Below are 22436 nucleotides of genomic sequence, written 5' to 3'. Positions count from 1 at the left end.
TTTTGATCAATAAAGATTGCATTATAATTTAAAAAATAATTTTTAAAACTTAAAAGCTACTTTTCTTATTTTATTTTATTCTACTATATTCTAAGGAGGTAAACCTATTGCACCATAAGTATGCTTATGACTGTTAGGAAGCAACAATATTGAAATACTTTTGTGTTTTTTAGATTAAACTTGGGCTTCCGGCCTGCGCGCCTTCTTTACTTGTACTCCACCACAGGCAACCCATCAGACTAGTTCCAGTCTTCCACGTTCCTCCATTTTTTCCATCTGCTTTTCAAACTTCATCCTCCAGTTTCCACTGTATTTTTGACTACTATTCTTATCCAAACCAGCGAAAATGGACCCCATTTGTTTAGATCTCATTGTCACACTCATCATTGGAGTCCTTACCGGAGATGTTTTATCAACTGGCGAAGTGATCTACGCCGTTAACAATGGAGGGCCGGCGCATACAGACTTGAATGGAGTGCACTACCAAGCTGATCAGCTAGGCGTCGGTGTTCCATCCGATTTTGGCAAAATGTTAACTATAGGTAGAGTTGCTCCCCCTGACCAGATACTTTACCAAACTGAACGTTATCACTTGTCAAATTTTGGCTACACGATTCCTATAAAGGAGAATGGAGATTATGTTTTAATCTTGAAGTTTTGTGAGGTGTATTTTCAAGCTCCAAGACTTAAGGTAAAGTTTAATATCAACCTGTTAGGAGACACGTAAGCTTATTTATTTATTTTTTTTAACTTTTTTTGGTAGTCTTTGTTTTCTAAATTGTTAAAATAACTTTTTCCTGACTTTAGGAATGATTGATTATTGCATTCCAAATCCCCTTAGACAATAATTTTCAGTTATAATATTTTCTCATCTCCGTCGCTTGGTCACGCTTATTACATTTTCTTTAGTGATTCCTAGACGCTTCAGTATGTAACCTTACTTCTTTTACATGATCCTGGACAATAAAAACACAAGTGTTGTTTGAAAACATAGAATAATGCTGTTTGATAATTTTTTGGACATAGAATTTATTTTGATGTTTAAACATTTGTGAAATGTAAAAAAGAAATTGTTTTTATTTTTTAAGTATTTTTCTATATTGAAATTGTTCAGCTCGAAAAATGCTTTTAGCATAGTGAAATATTTATTATAATTCTAGTCATGGAAAGTCTTTTATTTTTTATGCTCCGGATAGTGTTGTATATTTCTTGGGGTCAGAGGATATCATGTACAGACAGGACAGAGTGAAAACTTGTGGTCAGAAAAAGATATATTTGAAATCCAAAATTCTTCACCTTAGGCATTGTTTTAAATTCAACCAAGAGAACGTGCTAGGAGTAAAAATCTTTAGGACCCAAAATGTCTGAAACTTTTGGGCTATAACACAGGCAACGTAGATCTCTCAATTTCCAGATTCTGTTCAATAGCCCTGGCTAGCCCCACTCCAAATTTTTATATAGTAGCTCTTCCATTTAATATTTATCTAAACAGAAAGTGGACTATACAATTTCACCTCATCGATAAATGATTTGTAGTCACTCCGAGATGACAAAGGAAGTAACAAACGTGGCACTCTTGTCGGCCAAAATGGCCACTATGAAAACTAGCAGTTTTGTAGCTATTCTTATCTAGATTTTGTTTGTTTTCACTTAAAGATAAATATTTTTTATTGGGCTGACAGAAGCAGTATTGACACTATAAATTTCCTAGACAATAGCCTTTTCAGAGGGTACTTCTACAACCAATTAATGTGACATCTTTAATTTGCTGTTTTCAGGTATTTGATGTTGCAATTAACTCACATACGGTTATCCAAGGATTAGATATTTATGAAAAAGTAGGCCGAGCAGTTGCACATGATGAGTATGTTCCTTTCACAATTATGGACAATCAGATGCGAGTTAAGGGAGAAACTTTACCTTTTACTGGTTCTATTCATGTGGAGTTTATAAAGGTACAGTGTAAGCAGATAGTTACTGTGCTCACTTCTATTGCACAGTTCTGGAGCCTTTCATTAGAGTCTTATATTATCAGGCATCCCAGACCTCCTATATATCCTATATTTCCTATAATTTGTATAGGATCCTATAAAGAGCCTATATTTAAAGAAAACCTCCTATATTTCCTATAAATAGGACAACTGCTGAGTGATTCATTTATATTTTACGCTATTTAGCATATTTGGTGAAGGAAATAAAATACCCCCCCCCCTCCCTTTTTTTTTGGTTCTGTTTTTTCTATGGCATTTTAGTTCTGCAAATCATTGCCTGTGCATCCTCCCGATCCCTGGTTACGCCACCGAAAAGCTATCTTAGCTCCTATAAAGTGCATATATTTTTGGGAAAAAATCCTGTATTATATATGGTGGATCGAACAGTTTTTAAATGAGTGGGAAACGCATACAGCTGTAGTACTAACTTACAGCACCTATACAGCTTGATATGTAGTAAAATGGAAATGGCCTCCCATGGTTTTCTTATGAGTGTGAAACGTCGGTACTGATTTATGGCACATACATGTTAGTTACTTTTATACACAGAAATTGAAATATGGCAACCAATTTGAATAACTTTTTTTTTTTTTTAACCATATATTTTTTTACACTAACTTACAAATTTCTCGCACGCTGATTGGTTATTTTTTATCATCAATAAGAGGACAGACAGATAAAGCTGACGTCAATGAGCGCGCGCTCTTTCCGTTGGTTGTTTTGATCGCTAAAAATGAGAAGTTTTTATCGTTTTTGTTATTGTAAAAAACAAATTGACATCAGATTTTTATGTGTCTGTCCTCTTATTGAAAAATAAATTTCGCCATCACATTGTCAAAGTAGTATGCGGAGACTACTTTGACAATGTGATGGCGCAATTTATTGTCAATAAGAGGACAGACACATAAAATTCTGATGTCAATTTGTTAATCTCATTGTTAGCTCCAAGAGCCATAACAGCTCATCTAGGGAGATCACAATAACTATTGTTCTGCACTGACCAGCAACTGACTAGCCTCTCATAAATGTGAAAAAGCTTTTATGTTTCCATGTGAACACAAGGCTAGTCAGTCGCTAGTCAGTGCAGAAAAAAAGTTATCAATTTGGTTGCCATATTTTAATTTGGTGTATAGTGATAGTTTTTACTAAATTGTATTCTTTTTCTATTAATAATCCTACAGGGTGTATATGATAATCCCAAGACCAATGCGATAGTTGTTATGAAAGGAACTCTTGAAGGTAAAATTTTGCTTATTGATGTGTAGTTAAGAATGAAGTGAAATGGGCTAACGATATTGAAATATGTATTTAAATATGCCTTATAAATTTTTTCCAAAAATTATAGATGTTCCTAAGCTATCACCACTAGCAGGACCTCAAGACGAAGAGGAAGAAAAGGATGAAGTTGAAGAGAGTCAAAAAATAGAACAACCAAAAAAGCCCCGCAAAACTTCAGGACCAAAAGCTGACGACCCATATGCAAATGACGACACAAGCATGCTCTTTCCAATCTGTATTGCTATTGGAGTATTCCTCCCAACCTTGTTTTGCCTTTGCAGATTGTAATGCGATTCTTTTCAAAAAGTTATAAGACTGATTTAGTCTGCGTGCAATACTACCCTATTCTAGACCACAAGTCATTCCCTAGAGAGTCATTTCTTTGTTTGCTTGTAACCTTTTAATTTGATATGCATGACACAAATAAACAACATTATGCTCAAGGGAATGACAGTGATTGTTGAAAATGGAAAAACATTAAGACTAAATCCATCTATTAAGCAGTTGTCATAATCTATTCAAAGCAGTTTTCATGAGTGGGAACAATATATGGCAAATTTGAAGCCATTTTGTATCTCGAAGAATGGAAAGCCATCTTAACGTAACAGCATTTGGTAACATGTTTTACTGTCATAAAGACTGTTGTCTTGAAAATGTGTACTCATACTGAGAAGGAATGCAGACTGTAAAAAAACCAAGCACACACTGAAACATTGTGGTTTGTCATTGCCACTTTAATTTTGAAGTGATTTGTAAAACATGGCTACTCCATTTTAAGTTCATAGCTATTTCTTTGTTTTCCTTTACATCTCTGTCATAGTTGAATGTTTGAAAGGTATTTAGCCCTGAGATAGTGATATTAAAATTAATTTTTATTTGATATTGGGGTAGCATTTATTTTCGAAGGGTCAAGGACTTAAGGTTACTAGCTCACTCACACTACAATAAAATGATTGGTGGAAATCTCACCTCTTCACTTTCTTGGTAAAGCACGACTCCAGGCAAGTGGTAAACATAGAAGAGTCAAAAGGTGCAGATGGATGGTGCTCAACTGTTGCCTGCAGCCACAAATTGCAGTTTGCCACTTCTGCAGCTGTTGCATCACCACTCCAAAAGTAGACAGAATAGACCTTTTGAGCTTGTGCGTAATGTTTTCCCTTTGCAGATCTCATCATTCCCTTGAGAATCATTTCTTTGTTTAATAGTTGCACACGAAAAGACACCTGAATAAATATGAGCCTAGCAAAGAATCTTATTCTCAAGAGAGTGACGTGGTCGGTCTAAAATGGGAAAACATTACTCCCGACCCAAAAAAATCTATTGAAATCAATTTCTATGAGACACACAACAAGGTCAATGTGTGTCAGTTAGAGTACGACTGAAACTAACCAGTGTCAATAAAAGAATTTATTTCAGTATTTTATTTGCAAAGATAGTAGAATTGATAAATTTGAATAATCGGAAGAGATAAAGAGGACAGTCTAATATCTTTCTGGTTCATTCTGAACAATAAATAGAGCACATGCAGGAAAAACATGAAATAAATACAAAATTGTTGGGAACAAATAATATTATTCAGTGACTAATAGTTGCTCAACCAGAACATTCATTAGGGTTATGGCTCCAATTTTCAATAAGTTAATTTTCACATTGTTTGACTAGCTGCTGACTTAAGAACTATCAAAAAATTGGATCATCTCTGAAAAAAAGAAATTCATCAAATTGTATCCAAAATTATTGTAATGTAAACAAATACAAACGCTTATTGATAAGGTTTGTATTGACTGTGTCCATGTGCAGAAATTTAATAATAATAAATAATTTAATAGCTATGTGCACAGAATGTATAAATTATAAATCTCACTTCAAATAGGAAATTGTTCTCTTGGCATTTACTATTTACAAAGCTTTTAAATTGCAAGCGAATAGAGTAATGTACAATAGCTGAAACTTTGTGCTGGAATAGCTGGTAATAATGTCTCAATATTATTGTTGGTAGTTGATGGTAACATGGCTTTGTTGTTGATGTGTTGGTATGATGGTAACAGTGACATGTAGTGTGTCTCTTTACGATTGTATAGGATGTCTATGCTGTGTCAAAATATTTTTATTTAGGGTGTAATTAGGTTGTTGGTAGGGTGTGTAGGTTGTTGGTAGGGTGTGTCAGTTATTTGTTGGTAAGGTGTGTGTAGGTTATTGGTAGGGTGTGTAGGTTGTTGGTAAGGTGTGTAGGTTGTTGGTAGGGTTAAATTATGTTGGTGGTAGGGTGTGTAACTTGTTGGGGGGGAGTGTAGGTTGTTGGTAGGGTATCAGTAGATTGCTGAAAGAGTGTCAGTAGGTTGTTGGAAGGGTGTCAGTAGGTTGTTGGAAGGGTGTCAGTGGGTTGTTGGTAGGATGTCAGTAAGGTGTTGGTAGGATGTCAGTAGGTCGTTGGAAGGGTGTCAGTAGGTTGTTGGTAGGATGTCAGTAAGTTGTTGGTAGGATGTCAGTGGGTTGTTGGTAGGATGTCAGTGGGTTGGTGGTAGGGTGTCAGTAGGTTGTTGGTAAGGTGTCAGTGAGTTGTTGGCAGGGTGTCAGTGGGTTGTTGGAAGGGTTTCAGTGGAATGGTGGTAGGGTGTCAGTAGGTTGATAAACATGCGTTTGTATGGTGTTGGCAGAATGTTGGTAAGGTATGTGTCATAATATTAGTCACATGGCCAACAGCCCCCAACAATAAATCTGAGCTGTTATTCTTAACTATTTCCAATTTCAATATAAATAAAAACTTATGTTATTCAAATTATTGGCTCATTAAAAAAATTGAAACTTAAAGCCAATTTGTCAAAAATTGTCATCATCTCATTAAATATTCATAAAATAGCATGAGTTCTGTAAATTCATCTGAATCCAATTTACATTTAGAAATAATAATAATAATCTACTCTTACTAATATAAATACAAAAGTTAGTGTAAACCTGAAGATTGGCTCACAGTGAATTGATGAAATGAGTAATTTTTGATGTAAAATATTATTTTAAAATTGATTATTTAGCAATTAAACCCTTGCAAAATTCCAACGAGGTTGTCAAGTATCATTATTTTCATCCAATGCATGAGAGAGCCATAGAAGCAGGCTATGGTATATGTAATTACATCAATAATTTATCTTAGAATGTAATAAAATATGTTTAAAAGTCCAAGGATAATGAATAATCCCCTTAAGCATATGCATAATTTACTACAAAATGGGATTTTAGATTTAAGATAAATTACAAGGTGTAATGACTAGCTAGTATAGTATTGCCAAGTCTTCAACCCTTATTGTGCATGACAAAAGCTTACCTATGACTACAAGACTAAAAGTCAATCTTAATAACATTGGAGGATGCTGTATGACTTTCATATGTAATTTGGTATTCAGCTACAATTGCCAGAATAATCTTTATATGTGTTAGAAAATATTGGACCATAAACCATAAATTTCAATCTTGTTTGTGCAGAGTAGAATTCAGTTCAAAATTACTTGAAGTGTGTTGTCCAGAATAATGTGCACTGCAGTTGACCAGTTCCTCTTTTTGCTTGGATTGATCATTTTGTAAGTATTTGAAACATCCTTTTAGAATAATATACGACCAATTGACTTGCAGACTCATCAGTAAGAAACATGCAACATTGCAACACAGAGGAATGGAAAATGGAACTTCAAAGTAGCTAATGTTTTTGAAATTTGCATATTTCCAGTACAAGTACGGATAGACCAATACCCGGAAAACAAAGAATACGATTGCTAGCAAAAGTCCATTTATAATGTAGAGTGGCGACTTCTTTTTGCCAAGCTGCAAAGAAACGAAGAAAAGTTACAAATTTGATATCCTTTAAAAAAGATGGATTATGCAATTTAATATATTGATTTCTTTCTTACCTTTGCCAATATTGCTCTTATGGATAGGAAAGGTGTACTGAATTCTGACATAAACAAAACTGCTATGAAAAAGTCTCCTTTATCATTTCTTATCCAGGAAAACTGGGGAAAAAATAAAATGGGAAATTAATGCTTCGTAAAGACTGATGATGTAATAATGAAAAGTTGTCATTTCTTATAATTATTTCTAATAATTATTACACTTTGATGATGATGATGATGGTTATGATGATAATGGGAACAATGATGATGATTAACATGGTGATGATGAGGATCACGATTATTGGTGATGACGTTAATGTTTATTATGTTAATGTTTATATTGGCGATGACGATGGTGATGTTTATGTTAATTATGGTGATGATTATGCTAATGATGATAATGATGATGGTGATGATGATGGTGGTGATGATGGTGATGATAGATGGTAATGATGATGGTGATAATAATGATGATGGTGATGATAGATGGTAATGATGATGGTGGTGATGATGCATGATGATGATAATGATGATGTTGATAGTAATGATGATGGATGGTGATGATGATGATGTCAGTACGACAATTAAAAATAGGAAGAAAATAAGAATATACTTACATTTGAGATGGGAAAACCAATAATGGGTAAAAATATGTGGTGAAAAATTATCAAGCGTTTTTTCTTATAAAAAATCTTCCATGCAGATATGTAATCAATTCTGGGGTTCTTTGCCTTTTCTTTCATATAAACTGCATAAAACATAACTACAGTGTCATAGTAAAAATATGTCAACCCAAAGCACAAATAATCTGTGATAGCTGGTATTCTGAAAAGAAAGAAATCAAACAAATAATTTATTCATTTACCCATCCACATTTTTCTAATTCCCATTTCTCCCATTTTTTTATAGTCTATTAGAGCTTTTAAATATTTTACTATTAAACAGTGCTAAAATCTATTCTTTAATACTAAGCATTTATATTGTGTATTGAACTTGCATATTTCTTGCTTTCCTAACTACCACGAAAACCTTGATTCTTTTTTGAGCACGAGCCACAAAACACACCTGAAGTAACTAAAATCTTATGAAAATAATTAAACTAGCAGCTATTTGGGTTTATTGTTGGTCTAGCTCCATTTGAATTTTTTTCATAAAGAACATAGCTCGAAGTAATAAAGCATATTTGAAAATTGTTGAAGAACAACAAAATAAATTTAAAGTTCATTCATTAGTTGGGTGAATTATTTACGGATGGTCCAGACCCTGCAAAAAATAATAATAATAAAAATTGGGGGGAAAAAATAACATAAAATGTTTTTATCATTTGCTTGTTGTAATAAAGTTGAAGCTTTGAATTGAACAATGCTTGTAGTATTAGCAAGCCGTTTTGCTAGATTATATTTATATTGCTATAGTTTAGATCTTAGACCACAAAAATATGAACCACAATGAGTGGAGAGAGCTCAGATGAAACCTCAAATAATACAGTTACATTAATCACTTAGCCCTAAAGATATTATATCCTAAGACTTTGTGACTGCAGGGGTATATATTTTTAATTAAATATTATGTACTAAGGATGTTTGATTGAATACTATAAAAAAATTGAATGCTTTGAATTTTGTTTGAATCTCTTCTCTTGCCAAATATTCTCAGAAGCTAAAATCAAAATAGGAATGTTTTATATCCATTGAAGGCATTATCTAAACTGGGGTTAATCAATATTAATAAAAGATATGAAATAGGCGTCTACATGTGGAGATACAAGCAAAGATTTTTAAGTGTAAAGTAAATTAGGTAAAGTTATTCCTAGGCTACCCCAGCGGTGTAGAATAGGTATCAAAGGAATATTGTAGAGAACAAAAAGTTTGACATCTTATTTCACACAAAGAGGAACAATCTGGAAAAGTGTGATAATCCTATCAAAGACAAACTCAGCTTGAAATTTAAACAATTGTACCACAAACAGCTGCTACAAAAGCTAAAGGAAACGTAAAACACCTTTCGAATCAACATGCAGACTGAGCGCCAGAGGAAATTCTGGAAAACTTTACTCTGGCATTTAAAAATCTGTATTTTAGGCGATTCTTTGGTACATAGTTTTGCATAAAAATAGTTAAAATCTTAAAGTAAATACTTTATCTAATTTGCATGGCACTCAAATTACGAAATCTAGGGGCTGATTTTTTCGTTAATAATTTACAGGCATCTGCATTCGCTTCAAAACAGAAAATAAAATTACATAATTTTTTATAAGAATATTTCTCAATTTCTTTTACTATTTTCACGCATTTGGGGGAAATATCAGTTTTATTGATCTCATATTAAGCTTACAGAGACTTGAACGACTTTCTATTCAAATTTATAAGCTGAGGTCAATTAGACGACAAAAAATATATTTGGGAATAAATTTCTCCGCAAATGGAATTGAATTTGTAAGTATGAGATGTAAAGTTCATTGATAGCTGTGAAGGCTGGTAGTAAATTTTAGTAAAATCCAGAAAGAATAAAAACTTGGTATTAAAAGGAAATTAGACATTAGGTACCAGACATTAATTTAATCGTTGGGGAAATGTTGCAGGTTTTGGGTTGGATGCAAATGGTATTTATTTAGATTGGAGCGGGAGATGCTGTATTTGGGGATAAATAGCCTAAGCGATCATTGTTAATGTGTGTGTGGAAAATTTCATCAATCGTACTTGAATTGAACTTTGCAAACAAATTAAACCACAAAATTTGGCCATCCCTGCGAGATGACGCCGGCTTGGATATCATATACCCTTTCTGCCTCGATCTCTCACCTGTCATCTAATATATCTTGACATGACAGAGCACCTTGCAAACCCACAATTGCAGCAGCAATAGCTTGTATCCCAGAGACAATCCTGGAAGAAGAAAATACGTAAAGCTCAGATTTGAACAAACAAATGGAGTTCAAAAGCAACAACAACACAGCGCGCTGTGTCCCGGTATTTTGAAATTCAAACGTCTTACCTCGTACTTATACCAAACCTTTCCACATATGACAAGTCTTTTAGGACGTGCTTTAGCAAGTAGGTGATCAGAGTATGGCTTACTGGGAAGAGAAAGGTTCCAACTATGAACAAACCTGGAGCGAAGATCATATTTCCCTCTCTTATTCAATCTGTCATCACTTATGACAATCACATCACTGATCACCATATACATGAACATTCGGAAAATATTCGCCGCAGTCGGTATCAACCCTCGTATAGTTTCCGAGCGTTATTCGGAAGTAATAAATTCCCGACAGAAGTACGAAAATTATTTTCAATATGGCGGCAGGACTTGAATGAAGAACTGAATTTTCTGTTGTTTATTCGCTTTATTAAATAGTTCTAAAGCATAAATATGCGTCGTTCGAGAGGCCCAAGCTCAGTTTCGTCAGTAGCTTCGAGTTCCAGTGGAGGTGGATCTAACGTAGCCTCAAATTCTTCTAGTTCAAACAACACTGCTGTTCCTTCGTTGTTGAAAGAGCTACACTCGTTAGTGCAACAGATTCAGGTGCGAATATTGAAATCATTCCTGTGTTTTCTATCTTTAAACCGTTTGTTTTGGAAGTAATCTAAGATGTATTTGATTTTTCTTTTTAGTCAAGTTTTCTTGATTCCCTCCCCCTCCCCCCCTGGTAAAAGATGTATGGATATATCATATGTTTAATGGGTACAGTCAACGTCTACTCCCAATGCTAGATAGTAACCAATTGATCGTAACTTGTAGGAGGAAAGAAATCGTAGTGAACACAACATCAATAACATTGCAAAAACTCATGAGAAGATGAAGACAGAGGGAAAAGGTTGGTATCAAAATACTTTTAAAAGGATTACTTGGCTCAATCATTCATACTCAGGTTCAATAGAACCCTTGCATGTGATGCCAAAGCAGCTTAATTTGGAGGACAAAACAAAAGAATTCAAACCTTTTGTTATGTCCTCCAAATCGAGCTCCATCCAAGCATACTGCAAGGGGTCTATGTATGTCTTAATATTTCATATTTAATGTTAAAGATTGTGTGATGTTTTATTTGCATCTTTATCCAATTTTCCCATTTTTCAGTATTTTCCCCTTCCTAATATTGTATTTTTCACTGCAGTGTCTTCTTACTTCAAAACTAAACTACGGGGTTTGTACAAGACTGCGACATCTGATGCTGAGGCAGAAGCAGAGTATGTCAATGTTATATGTTTATTTCATTTTTACAGGTCTAGTGAGATTTAGCACTGTTTTGGATGCTACGACTGATCAAGACAAGAGTTACTTGAGAAAGTTAAATTGGCAATAGACTACAATCTATCAAATAAATCGTGAGAAGTTACTTTGCACTTTTATCTTCTAGTATTATCAGAAAGGCACTTGACAAGATTGCTATTATCAAGGCCCTCAGAAATGACAGGAGAATAGGTTAGAAATAACATTATACTAATGAATAAGTGTTGGAAAAAGGGACAGTACTCTCATGCTTAATGTTTCAACCTATGAGGGAAGCGGACAGCTTCTTGTCGCACAGTATTTTGAATGCTGTCCATTTTCAGCAAAGCCTTGCGACTCAGCCTTAAATGAGGTCATAAGGGGACATCAATCTCTCAAATTAATCGAGGCATTGATAAGAGATTGGTAGAACTTGCCTTTTCTATAAGCTGCAATGGCCACAGTTAGCTGTATCAGCTCTTGCATATTTCAAGGGACAAGTTGTTAATACAGTAAAATGTGCACTTTTTTTATCAGTCATTTTTTTCTCCCAGGACGTAGTGGAGTGAGTAGAAATCAAGAGTCTGGAGAACCGAGGTTAGTGCATGCACTCAATAACTATATTTTGATGTAATAATAGTAATAATAATGGAGTTCTTCTATAGCGCATTTCACAATGTCTCAATGTGCTTTACATTGCAGTGGAGGACTTTATGGTTTTAAGTCCTTGTCCGAGAAGACAAGATATAATTACAAGGGCAGCACCTTCTCCTCAGTTATTTTAACATTTACCATTTTATTCGCTCTTTCATTGACTGTAGAAAGGCAATGCGACGTGGAGTGCTAATGACGATGCTTCAACAAGCTGCTTCTCACCTACCCATGATGATCGGCAAGGCATCAGAGAGGTAGGTCACTGAATTAAACTCACTATGCAATATATTTTTATTATATTTTTATATTTTTATTATCTGATTACAGTAGAACCATAATATGGACACCATGAGAGAAGAGTGCATGTAATATAGAGGTGTCTGCAATGTAGTTCTCAGTTAGTAAGACTGATGTGATGCTGATGTCCGTAATATGGAGGTGTCCATAAGAATGGTTTCAACTGTGCTAATTGTTTTAATTTACATTGATAGTTCTCCACCATTATGTGGTGCTGTGCAAGCAGATAGTAACTATATTGCTCAACCTGGAGACCATGTAAGTATGTACAAGGTTGTCATGCATGTTCATTTATTCATTCATTACCATTCTTTGGTAAAAAACTTGTTATCTCTAATCACCACTGCAAGTACATCCGTGGTGCAGCTCAACTAGGTCGAACTGGAAGCATGTGAAGGCGCCTCCGGCAGCCGCTATACAGTCCGTGTATGACCCAGGAGCACAGCTCTAACCAGATTGAATTAGTTAGGATTGGTTTGAGAGAAAAAAGAGTCATCTATTACAATCAAACAGATCGTGTTATTTTAATTACCAAACCCACGTTTGATTTCCAGGTGGCAGCGCGTGTCAAGACTTCAGATGGCGAAGAACAATGGATATTGGCAGAAATCGTTTCATTTAATACTTCAACTAATAAGTATCCTTTTAAACTACCACGGTTGCATGGTCGGTTGACGGAGGCGACCAGTTGGTAAATGAAGGTGTTTTTTTTTATCATCAAGAAGTATTAGGTACTACGCCAGTCTTTTTGAATCTGGCCCAATTAGTCTGGCAGCAAGTGTAATTCGGTAGGAATTTCAGGCTGCAAGCAAACCACTTATCTAAATGTTTTCTTCATTCAGTCCTCGAATTATAAATATATATAATCATCCTAGCCTTCTGTGCACATCCGTAGGTCGATTTAAAATTTAAGGTTTAAAAATTTTCCTGAACGTTTCAAGATATGATGTTGATGACATCGATGAAGAGGGTAAAAATGGAAAAGAGTAAGTAAGGGTTCCCGTTAATGTCGCACGCGACTACCTTTTGATGCCACCGAGGACAAAACAATTTTTGAAAAAATAACAAATATCACAGTCCCATTTCACTACCGATAACACTAGTGTTTTTACAGGATGAAATATTCAGCTCGTAGATATTGGGTCCACCAGGGGCAGGGGAGAGGAGTGGGGTAGGGGAGAGAAGTGGGGCAGGGGAGGGAAGAGATAGGGGAGTGGAACAAGGGAGGGGGTACAACGTCATATCAATATTTGCGCATCATTTTGTTTCATGTTGTATCAATTCGTTTCCAGGCGTCACCACCTCAGCCGTCGTCGTGTTGTTCCACTACCCAAGCAGAAAGCAAACCCACTCACTCATCCCAATGCCTTATTCCAGAAAGACCAGGTAATCATGCTAAATATTGTCAGTATTGTTACGACTGTCTCGGAAATAAGTTGCGATCAAAGGAAATACACGAGATCCAAGTCTCAGAGTTAACCTCAGATGATTCTGAATTTGCGCGCACAATTTATTGCTTTTCAAAATTAAAAAAAATTACCGGCTCAACATTTCTACTCGATTTCTTTAAAAAGAAATTCCACCTATGATAAAGTGTGTCCGTTTGTAAAAGATATTTGGTGGACAATCCACGATCCTTATTCGTTTCATAATCGAGCTTCAAAAACAAAGAATTTCTGAGACATGAACGAAAATAGTATTTTTGTTGATTTGCAATAGACTTTGCAGCCCGAGTATCAACTCTTTTAACCCAATACACGATCGCAAAGCAGGGACACAAGCGACTGAGAATGGGAGAGACGGGATTTATATAGCACCCTTTCAGAACACAGGAAAGCCGACAGGACTGGAACAAAAAGGTACTAACATTGACCATTTCTGAATATTCCCAGGTGGTAATGGCGCTGTATCCTCAGACAACGTGTTTCTACAAAGCTGTTATCCACGAACCGCCAGCCAGGGTAGGTGACTTAATTTCATTATGAAAACAGGCTCAACTCAAGCACAAGGATACGTTTTGCTTGCGCTCAAGCTTATGTTTTGCGCCGCAAGTGACAACCAGGGTTTAATCCTGTATAACTACTCATACATATAGACTTTTTTATTTGACGAAGAGTACAAAGAAATTTCAATAATATTTCATTCAGTCTCAGAACCAACTCTTGACCACAGGAATCCCAACTAAGAATCTGATTTTACCTTCTCAGTTTGTTTGTTTGCCAATTCCAATCCATATTTTCCTGTTTATGCCTTGGGGGCTCTTTTGCATTGGGGCATTGGATCGAGAGGACCCACCCAAAGTAGAGTGTACTATGATAAAATAATAGCATTGCTTTGTTAGATGGAACTATTAGTATTAGTGAGACCCTTGACAGGAATGAAATGTCAGACCAGCTATGTTCGAGTATTGCCTTGACTTTCTAACTCAAGTGAGTCTGGAGAGGGACAATAGGGATTGCTGACAGTCGTCAGTCACGACAATTAGATATTGACTCTCTGAACTGTTTCTAGCCACAGGATGACTATTTGGTGTCATTTGAAGACACGTCGTATGCTGATGGCTTTGCTCCTCCACTACATGTACCACAACGATATGTGGTAATCATGAAGGACAACAAGAGAAGATGAGTCTCCATACTCTAACAAGATGTACTTCAGGCTTTGGACAGCCTGCTGCATAGCAGCCAAAAGGAGTGTGGGGTTGCTTATCCCCCACTCCAATGTTCCTTTGGTGCGCATTACCCAGGAAATGCATGCCTGCACAATATTTATTCATTAAAACTGTATCAATAAAAATTATTAAAACAAATTTATGTCCTCAGTACATTTTGTATTAAAATGTATAAAACTAACATTGAAGTAACTGTAGCGTAGGAAAAACTGAGAGTTCTTTATGGTGTTTCAATTGCGAGGAGACTTAGTTTCATTTACAGAGCATAGTGGTGCCAGGCAACCACTTTACAGCTACACAACCGAGAGAAAATGAAAGGCAACTTAGACTTACACAGAATATTTCCCCTTCTAAATACACGTTTTTACAAGGCATAGTGATTTTTTTAGGCGGGAAATACGCCGACATTCGCAACTGTACTGTCGCAATATCATGTTTTACTCTGACCGAATCTGATTTGATTAGGCGAACCGCAAGGAAACAATGGGAAGCCATTTCTATGTTATGACATACTGCAAAGTGTATGCACTCTTGGTCAATGCCATCAACTGTAGATAAAAGGTTCCATTGATTATGATTCCATTTGGCTATAATAAACGTATAAATATCTAAAGCTTTTGTCCTTTTTGAGCTTTAGCGTTTAGTAGAGATTGTTCTTGACGCTTCCGTTCTGCCTTGAAGGTTAGCTTATTTGTCTTTTTCTCAACGCGTCTCGCCTGTGAGAGAAATGAAATGGAAGTTGTCCGGTTAAAAATAGAAGGAACCACGTTTTTTGTGGTTGGATAGTTATTAAAGATATTATGTTTCTTCAATGATAGAAGAGGGGTAGTGCATGATAAAGTCTGTATAACACATTTGTATGAAAAACCACAGCAAAAACGAGCAGAAAAACAATGCGTTGTGCATGATAAGGTCAGCATAACGCATTTGTATGAAGAACCACAGCAAAAAACGAGCAGAAAAACAATGCGTAGTGCATGATAAAGTCGGCATATTTCTCCTACCCTTCTTTCTTCCTTCACAGCTTTTTTCCTGTTTATTTTCGCTTCTTTATCTTCATCTTTAGTTCTTGGTCCAGATATTAATATGTTCTTTCCTGTGTCCATCTCATCTTGATCTGTACTATTTTTGCTGGTTGGTTTTGTAGGAAGCACACCTATCGGTATACCAGTTTTGTTTGATAGCTTTATCTGTTTCGCCTGAAGTACAAGGTATCAAAATAAAATTTCAAGAAATCTTTACAAAGATTCTTTATTATTAATTTGCAACATTTTAAAAGTTACAAAAAAAAAAAAAACAAAAAAAAAACCACCTAATTAATATAGTACAAATTTTGTCAGTTTTCCGAAGTGCAAAGCATGCTTACCCAAAGCTTCTTTACCGCGTTGACATCATTTACACGCGTTTGGATCGGCCCGGATAGGCCTGGTGAGTGTGACTCATAATACTTGTAAACAATCGACAAGCTTTGGAGCCTTTTGAATCACACACGTGTTAATGACGTCAACGTGTTTGATTGACGGCAGTCTATTGCAAAGTGCACGTCGCGATTTTTGTCTGGGGTGGCCGCGTAGCAATGCAAACGGCGGTAAACAGCTGTCGTAAGTACCTAATAGAGCGGTTTTCATATAAGTGGTAACGATACGTCAAATTCAAAGCCATGTAAATTTAACTAGGTCGAATATCTAGGTGTAAGGATTTTACCTTTGAAGGTTCTTTGATCAGGGTTGGATGGTTGTACAAGTTTGAGTATGTACCTGTTTAATAAATAAATGATATTTGAAGGGCACTCTACTCGAATACAAACACTATTTATGTATGATGTATTAGTATTAAATAAATATCAAACTACACCAGTAGGAGGCACACTAATCGTTGGTTCTCTCCAAGCCTGTGCTTTAAAATCAACACTTTGAAATTCCAATTTGTTCGCGGAACAAGGGCCACAGGTTTGGCTACAGACTACATGGTGTTAATCTTACAACAAAAGAACACTTTCTTTATTTATCTTGTATACTCACTGAGAATTGATTCGCAGTCCCATTGCTCCTTAGGCGTTACATCTATCTTGACAACTTCATTGCCACTTTCCTCGTCACTGCTTTCTGCCTCGTGTCTGACTGCTTTATCATCACACTCCATGTCCGCAAACCTTAAACAATAAACATGAAACATGTTAGAGACTGTTGTTTTATTGACAGCGAAGCCTGAGATTGCACAACGATTTTTGGATCTGGGTCCTGAGACAAATGTAACTGCTCAAATGGATATTTCAAGCATTGTGTTGTGGGTGCCAATCGATATTTAGGAAGCCTGTGCCAACACAAGTGAAGTGAGTCCTGGGACACATTTGGATCCCAAGCATTGTGTTGTGGGTGCCAATCGATATTTAGGAAGCCTGTGTCAACACAAGTGAAGTGAATCCTGGGAAGCATAAAACTTGTAATAATGCATTTTTTTGGCTATTTTCAAAAGAATGCCCGATTTCTGCATTTATCAGGTGTCTATCTGCCTGTCTCTAAACTGTCCATATTACGTAGGTGCCATTGTTATGGCCACATCTGTTCTAGACTTACCTCACTTTAGGTACCTTCTTTTCATAATCGTCTACTAAAGAATTCAGGAGTTCACTGTCTGGATTCACATTACCAGCCATTTCTTCATGGTCTAGAGCACCTATCTCATCCTCATCATATTCTTCCATAACTTTTTCAAATCTGTCATCCAGTAAGGTTAATCCTGAAGTTCAATAATAAAACTTACTGGTGACTAACAAGTCTATCTAAATGCAGCATCAAAAGTAAATTCTGATATCGTATTAATCATTAGTTGACACAAAATATTCCATTTACAGTTCCATTTCAGTGACCACGAATAATAGTTCCTAGCTGAGGCTGGAGTTACTGCGCATGATAAACTGTAGTTTTGCTATGTGTGGTAACTCCAGCCTCGGCTAGGAACTATTATTCGTGGCACGTCACTGAAATGGAACTGTAAAAAGGAGTATTCTTGCTTTTAAAAAAGAATAGTTCACTAGCTAAGAACTATACATAGATACCTCCCTCTTTATATCTATAATTTATCTTTCTATAATAATAGCATGTTTGAGCTGTGTGAGTGTGTTTTCTTTATTTTCTAAATTTGTTCAAGAAAATTGTAAAAGCTACACTTTCTAAATTAATAGTTACTTGGTCTTAACTGATTTTAGCTTTTAAGTAAATATTTATAATAGTTGTAATCCAAGGTACAAATAAAGATTGTTGTTGTTGTTGTTGTAATTCTTTCATGTGTATGATATAAATATGGTGGTCCACAAGATATTTTCACCAACCTTCATTCCGCCTGATAACGGAGGATGTCATGGAATAGTTAGTAAACCGTGATTTTGTTTCTTCATCACCAAAAGTGAACCCACTTCCTTCTGAATTATTCTCAAAGTCTTCTCCTTCATCAGATGGGAAATATCTCTCAACACCACCACCATCATCATCATCATCATCACTTCGTATCAAGTCATCATCACTGTGTTATAAACAAACGATTGCGTGAAAAACTTAATTGGTCAAGTTGGCATTAGTATAGGAAATCGCACGATCTTGAGTACAATTTGGAATTTATAGGTGCGAGGGATGTTTTGAAAGTTTTCTAAATTGGACAACTCTTTAGGTGAGTCAAATTTGAGAAATTTCAAAACATTATGAGTAGCTATAAATTCCGAATTGTTTGAGAAGATTGTGCGACTCAACAAAATTAAGCAACTTAATTGGAACTCTACAGAGTACAATTTGGGATTTAATTGTACTCCTCTCATCCAATCAGAATCGAGTAATTTTTTAGAGTGTATTATAAAAGTATTGTATTATATTGATCTAGTACTGTATATCTTAGTTTATAACATAAAGTTATACACCTTAAGAAACGTTGTCAGTTGTCAGTTGTTGAAATGGGCGATCTGAGACTGAACCAGAATTTTTGTGCTTTTATGTTTTCTGGCTAAAATATGAAAAATCACATTCCTAATTTAAAGAGGTCACGCTTTACATTCCAATCTAACAATAAAACTACATTGTTCAGCATTGAATTTAATACATTTTGCAGCATCTTACTTGGTGTTAGATTTTAGATCTCCGACTGACGTTTTTTAAATAGATGTATAAAGTTTCATTCTACTAAATCATTTATACACAATAAGTAACTGAAAGTCATTGAAATGTACCTGTCCATGTCTTCAGATACTGGATTATTTGCCTACAAAAAGATTTTATCAAAATACATAAGAAACCTTTAATTTAAGAATCGTTTACCTAAATGGGAGAGGGAGGGGCTACCTTACACATCAAATTGGGATTTAGCTTGTTAGCATTTGTGGAGGGGGATAACTTGTCATAACCATGTACCTTTAGTATAAAATCATCTTCTAACTCATTATCGGGATCATCTGGATCAAAGTCACCATCCAGTGCAGCCACAATATCGGGATCCCACTCTGGGTGTGGACCTGAAATTATTATGAGAACAATAAGGATAATAATAGTTAACATTGGTCTAAAAAAGGTAAAAGTAAAGCTAATTTTTTACATCGATAATGTGGAGGTAGGGTGCCCAATTCTTCCGAGACAGCTCATGTATAAAATGCTCAAAGGTGCACACTTTACACCCTCAGACTATCAGTGCTCCTTATTACTGATATTTAAAGCTAAAGCAATACAGAACAGAGAGAAGTCGCAACTGACATGGAGATCTAATTTCTGGAAGCACGGGTGGCGTAGCTGTGTGAGCGCTCGCCTCTCATCAATGGACCCGAGTTCGAGTCCTGCCGGGCCTGGTGTTGTATATGACTAGAGTTGTTTGTTGGTTCTCTCCTGTGCTTCAAGGGTTTTCCGGGTTCTCCGGTTTTCCTCCCTCCGCAAAAATCAACTCCTAAATTCCAATTGGACCATGGAATGAGGGCCACAGGTTTGTTAGCCACTGGCTATTAAGTGCTACCCTCGTGAAAAAAGGACGGGTTCATAAATAGATTACTTGATATACTGTATGTCTTTAAAGACAAGACTTTAAAAGACAGTAAAAGGTGTACGACATAATACATAGTGTGTTAATAGATTCTCATTACATTACCTGGTGCTGGAGCTGCTAAGTTTAACAAACCCTCCTCTTCTTCGTACACAGAGGGGAAGGCCTCTGAAGGCAGCTTGAGGTCACCAAACTATAAAACAATAAGTCAATCAATCACTTACTTATTTAATCAATTGAAGTATGACTAAGCTAAAACTAATTTCGCTGGTCATCATGACTGGTGGTCAACTGATGAGGCCGTTGTTTTAAGCCCTGTATCATGAAACCAGTGGATGATAACTAGTAGAAAACTAGTGTAGACTGCATCGGTGTTTCTGAATAAAACAGTAGGAACTTATGGATAAATTGAATCACCATAAGAAGATTTGTTAAACTGACGTTTCGGACGTTGGTCCTTTGTCGGAGTAAGAGGCATCATGAAACCAACAAATTTAACCTGTGGTTATTCCTAGTTCCTAGTTACAGTACATACCTCTTTACTTGCTGGTTTCTTGGCCTCAATGACAGTAACATTGCTAGGTAATGGTTCAAGAGTGCAGTCTGTGCGTGTCTTTAGATGTTGAAAATAGTCATAATCGTCCTCAAAATCAATACCAAACTTGGTTAGCTCTTCCTTTCTTTCTTCTTTTGAAGACCCTCTAAAATTAAGATGATAAAATGAATATTATGATCATTAGATTGGTTCCATTAGATTATATTGCCAGCTAACAGGGCTCTGGCAATGTGTATGGGGCTAGCAACTCCATCACATATCATTTATTGCTATGGAAACTAACACAAAGGATAACCATATCAGTGAAAGTCCTTGGTGTCAGCCCTACATGCCACACCGGCATAAAGGATGATAATGATGATGAGATTACGTAAATTTCAATAATAAAATTAAATTAATTGTGCCAAACTTAAAATGAAAATAAAATATGGTGAAAAACATGATGTAAATTTTCATTTTTGCTGTTGTATATTGAAATAAATTAATCAGTCAGTACCTTTTATATTTTGAGCAGCATCAAAAAAAGGCAAATCCCAAAGGATGGAGTTTGAGTAATATTATTATTGTAGTTAAATATGTGGTTATAAATTCTGGACCAGAATAAGAAATTTATTTGGCACTTACTGTTCTCCATCTTTAGAACTTTCCTGCAACATCAACAAGATGATTCTCGTTAAATACCTTTAACTGCTGTGGCAGTGTAATTTTTTATCAGAGAGGTGGTACAGTGGAACTTGTAAGGCAACAGAATTAATTCCTAACTATCATAATGTGTGGTTCCAGAAATTATCCATGCCCCCCTCCACCAATGAGGGGTGGGGTTGGCTTTGGGGTGGGGGTTAGAGAACTTTTCATGACTGCCTTTGATACCTCTTTAGAGACCCCCCCTATTAGGCCCCACACCCCCTTAGCGTTAAGTGAACTAATTGCTGAATGCAGTGACTATTATTATAACACTATGATATTACCGCTTCATCACGACAATGACAATAATACTGAATGAATGGGCTATAAAGCTTGTGAGTGTGGGATTAGAAAGACGTGAACGGATCAGAAGAAATTCATAAAATGGAATTTCTAATCACTGTTGTAAGACAGTATTGTAATGATATTCTGTACCTGAGCTTCGGTATTTAAGGGAACAAGAACATGTCTTGAGCTGTCCTGGTCTGCTTGTAAAGGATCTCTTTGACTTCGATGAACAACTTGAAAACTGTGAGCAGTTTTCTTGTCAATAAACGGCTTCTTTTTCTTCCCCTGAATAACAAAACCAATTCCGTATCAATTTTTCATAAGTAGAATCGTTGAACTAATAGATAGGTTAACTAAGAAGACCACAGATAGGATTTATACTAACCATTTTTATTCACAAAGCTCGAAAAGATCTTTTCCTTCCTTTTAATGGTCCGCCATTTTGTTTATTACACCACGCTGTTGAGCCCGCGATATTTTAGGCTGGGTCCTTTTTTTTAAGGTAGCTCTGAGCCATAAAATTGTCATGGAAACAGAAATATTCATATGCTGGATGGATGGACTAGATTTTAAAGGTCATTGGTGACGTTATCTAGACTTTTAGAATCAGCAAAAATTGTGGTCACTTCTATCGGAAAGTAAGCGGAAATTAGATATGAAAAATTTCGTTTGCTTGACGACCGAACTAACTACCAAGACAGACGTATTCGGTGAAGAAGGAAGTGGGAAGGAATACTAGAAAAACACGGAAAGCGCATTTAAAAGAAACTGAAAAGGAAGTTAGGAAAAAACGAAATAAGCATGAAGAATAAATGAAGTAGAAGGAAGGAAGGAAGACTAGAAACGGGAAAGAAAAAAGAAACAACGGAATTGAGGAATGAAAACGAAGTAATTAAGAAAGAAGTTTGTAA

At 35.8% G+C, this 22436-nt stretch overlaps 4 protein-coding genes across 4 annotated transcripts; 2 read left to right on the top strand and 2 right to left on the bottom strand.

Annotated features, from left to right (window-relative positions):
* Positions 1-260: 260 nt before the first annotated feature.
* Positions 261-4149, top strand: LOC116290350 (malectin-A). Its single transcript, XM_031697358.2, has 4 exons — positions 261-691; positions 1779-1955; positions 3173-3230; positions 3337-4149. The coding sequence occupies exons 1-4, from the start codon at positions 347-349 to the stop codon at positions 3555-3557; spliced, it is 801 nt and encodes a 266-aa protein (XP_031553218.2). The 5' UTR covers positions 261-346; the 3' UTR covers positions 3558-4149.
* A 509-nt stretch (positions 4150-4658) lies between these two features.
* On the bottom strand, positions 4659-10307 carry LOC116290349 (TLC domain-containing protein 3A). Its single transcript, XM_031697357.2, has 5 exons — positions 10148-10307; positions 9955-10038; positions 7771-7978; positions 7172-7273; positions 4659-7085 (listed from the first exon to the last, which is right to left on the bottom strand). The coding sequence occupies exons 1-5, from the start codon at positions 10276-10278 to the stop codon at positions 6732-6734; spliced, it is 879 nt and encodes a 292-aa protein (XP_031553217.1). The 5' UTR covers positions 10279-10307; the 3' UTR covers positions 4659-6731.
* A 117-nt stretch (positions 10308-10424) lies between these two features.
* Positions 10425-15134, top strand: LOC116290348 (SAGA-associated factor 29). Its single transcript, XM_031697356.2, has 12 exons — positions 10425-10678; positions 10895-10970; positions 11268-11340; positions 11511-11575; positions 11917-11959; positions 12184-12270; positions 12508-12571; positions 12868-12950; positions 13255-13299; positions 13606-13699; positions 14206-14274; positions 14825-15134. Exons 1-12 carry the CDS (start codon positions 10526-10528, stop codon positions 14939-14941), a joined length of 969 nt encoding a protein of 322 aa, XP_031553216.1. The 5' UTR covers positions 10425-10525; the 3' UTR covers positions 14942-15134.
* Positions 14400-21970, bottom strand: LOC116290347 (protein LTV1 homolog). The gene is made up of 13 exons (XM_031697355.2): positions 21911-21970; positions 21673-21810; positions 21178-21200; positions 20533-20698; positions 20103-20190; positions 19382-19482; positions 19201-19232; positions 18316-18506; positions 17561-17723; positions 17006-17136; positions 16689-16741; positions 15989-16183; positions 14400-15700 (listed from the first exon to the last, which is right to left on the bottom strand). Exons 1-13 carry the CDS (start codon positions 21911-21913, stop codon positions 15593-15595), a joined length of 1392 nt encoding a protein of 463 aa, XP_031553215.1. The 5' UTR covers positions 21914-21970; the 3' UTR covers positions 14400-15592.
* Between the last annotated feature and the right edge of the window lie 466 nt (positions 21971-22436).

The sequence above is a fragment of the Actinia tenebrosa genome, unplaced genomic scaffold, assembly GCF_029948245.1.
Source record: "Actinia tenebrosa isolate PJP-AT-01 unplaced genomic scaffold, QUT_ActTen_1.0 PGA_scaffold1__47_contigs__length_23844297, whole genome shotgun sequence".
Classification (NCBI taxonomy): Eukaryota; Metazoa; Cnidaria; class Anthozoa; order Actiniaria; family Actiniidae; genus Actinia; species Actinia tenebrosa.
Note: the sequence above shows the minus strand (reverse complement) of the source record. Positions and strands in the feature narration are given on the sequence as shown.

Excerpts from the sequence above, each read along its gene's own strand:
- LOC116290347 (XM_031697355.2), bottom strand. Across the intron at positions 19,233-19,381 it reads AAGATGATTTTATACTAAAG|GCAAATAATCCAGTATCTGA; the intron begins GTACATGGTTAT and ends ATCTTTTTGTAG. Across the intron at positions 16,184-16,688 it reads TGATCAAAGAACCTTCAAAG|GCGAAACAGATAAAGCTATC; the intron begins GTAAAATCCTTA and ends CTTGTACTTCAG.
- LOC116290349 (XM_031697357.2), bottom strand. The coding sequence starts at position 10,278 with ATGATCTTCGCTCCAGGTTTGTTCATAGTTGGAACCTTTCTCTTCCCA. Across the intron at positions 10,039-10,147 it reads AGGTTTGGTATAAGTACGAG|GATTGTCTCTGGGATACAAG; the intron begins GTAAGACGTTTG and ends TTCTTCTTCCAG. Across the intron at positions 7,086-7,171 it reads TAAGAGCAATATTGGCAAAG|CTTGGCAAAAAGAAGTCGCC; the intron begins GTAAGAAAGAAA and ends GTTTCTTTGCAG.
- LOC116290350 (XM_031697358.2), top strand. The coding sequence starts at position 347 with ATGGACCCCATTTGTTTAGATCTCATTGTCACACTCATCATTGGAGTC. Across the intron at positions 1,956-3,172 it reads TTCATGTGGAGTTTATAAAG|GGTGTATATGATAATCCCAA; the intron begins GTACAGTGTAAG and ends ATAATCCTACAG. Across the intron at positions 3,231-3,336 it reads TATGAAAGGAACTCTTGAAG|ATGTTCCTAAGCTATCACCA; the intron begins GTAAAATTTTGC and ends CAAAAATTATAG.
- LOC116290348 (XM_031697356.2), top strand. The coding sequence starts at position 10,526 with ATGCGTCGTTCGAGAGGCCCAAGCTCAGTTTCGTCAGTAGCTTCGAGT. Across the intron at positions 11,341-11,510 it reads GATGCTGAGGCAGAAGCAGA|TATTATCAGAAAGGCACTTG; the intron begins GTATGTCAATGT and ends TTTATCTTCTAG. Across the intron at positions 12,572-12,867 it reads TTGCTCAACCTGGAGACCAT|GTGGCAGCGCGTGTCAAGAC; the intron begins GTAAGTATGTAC and ends TTTGATTTCCAG.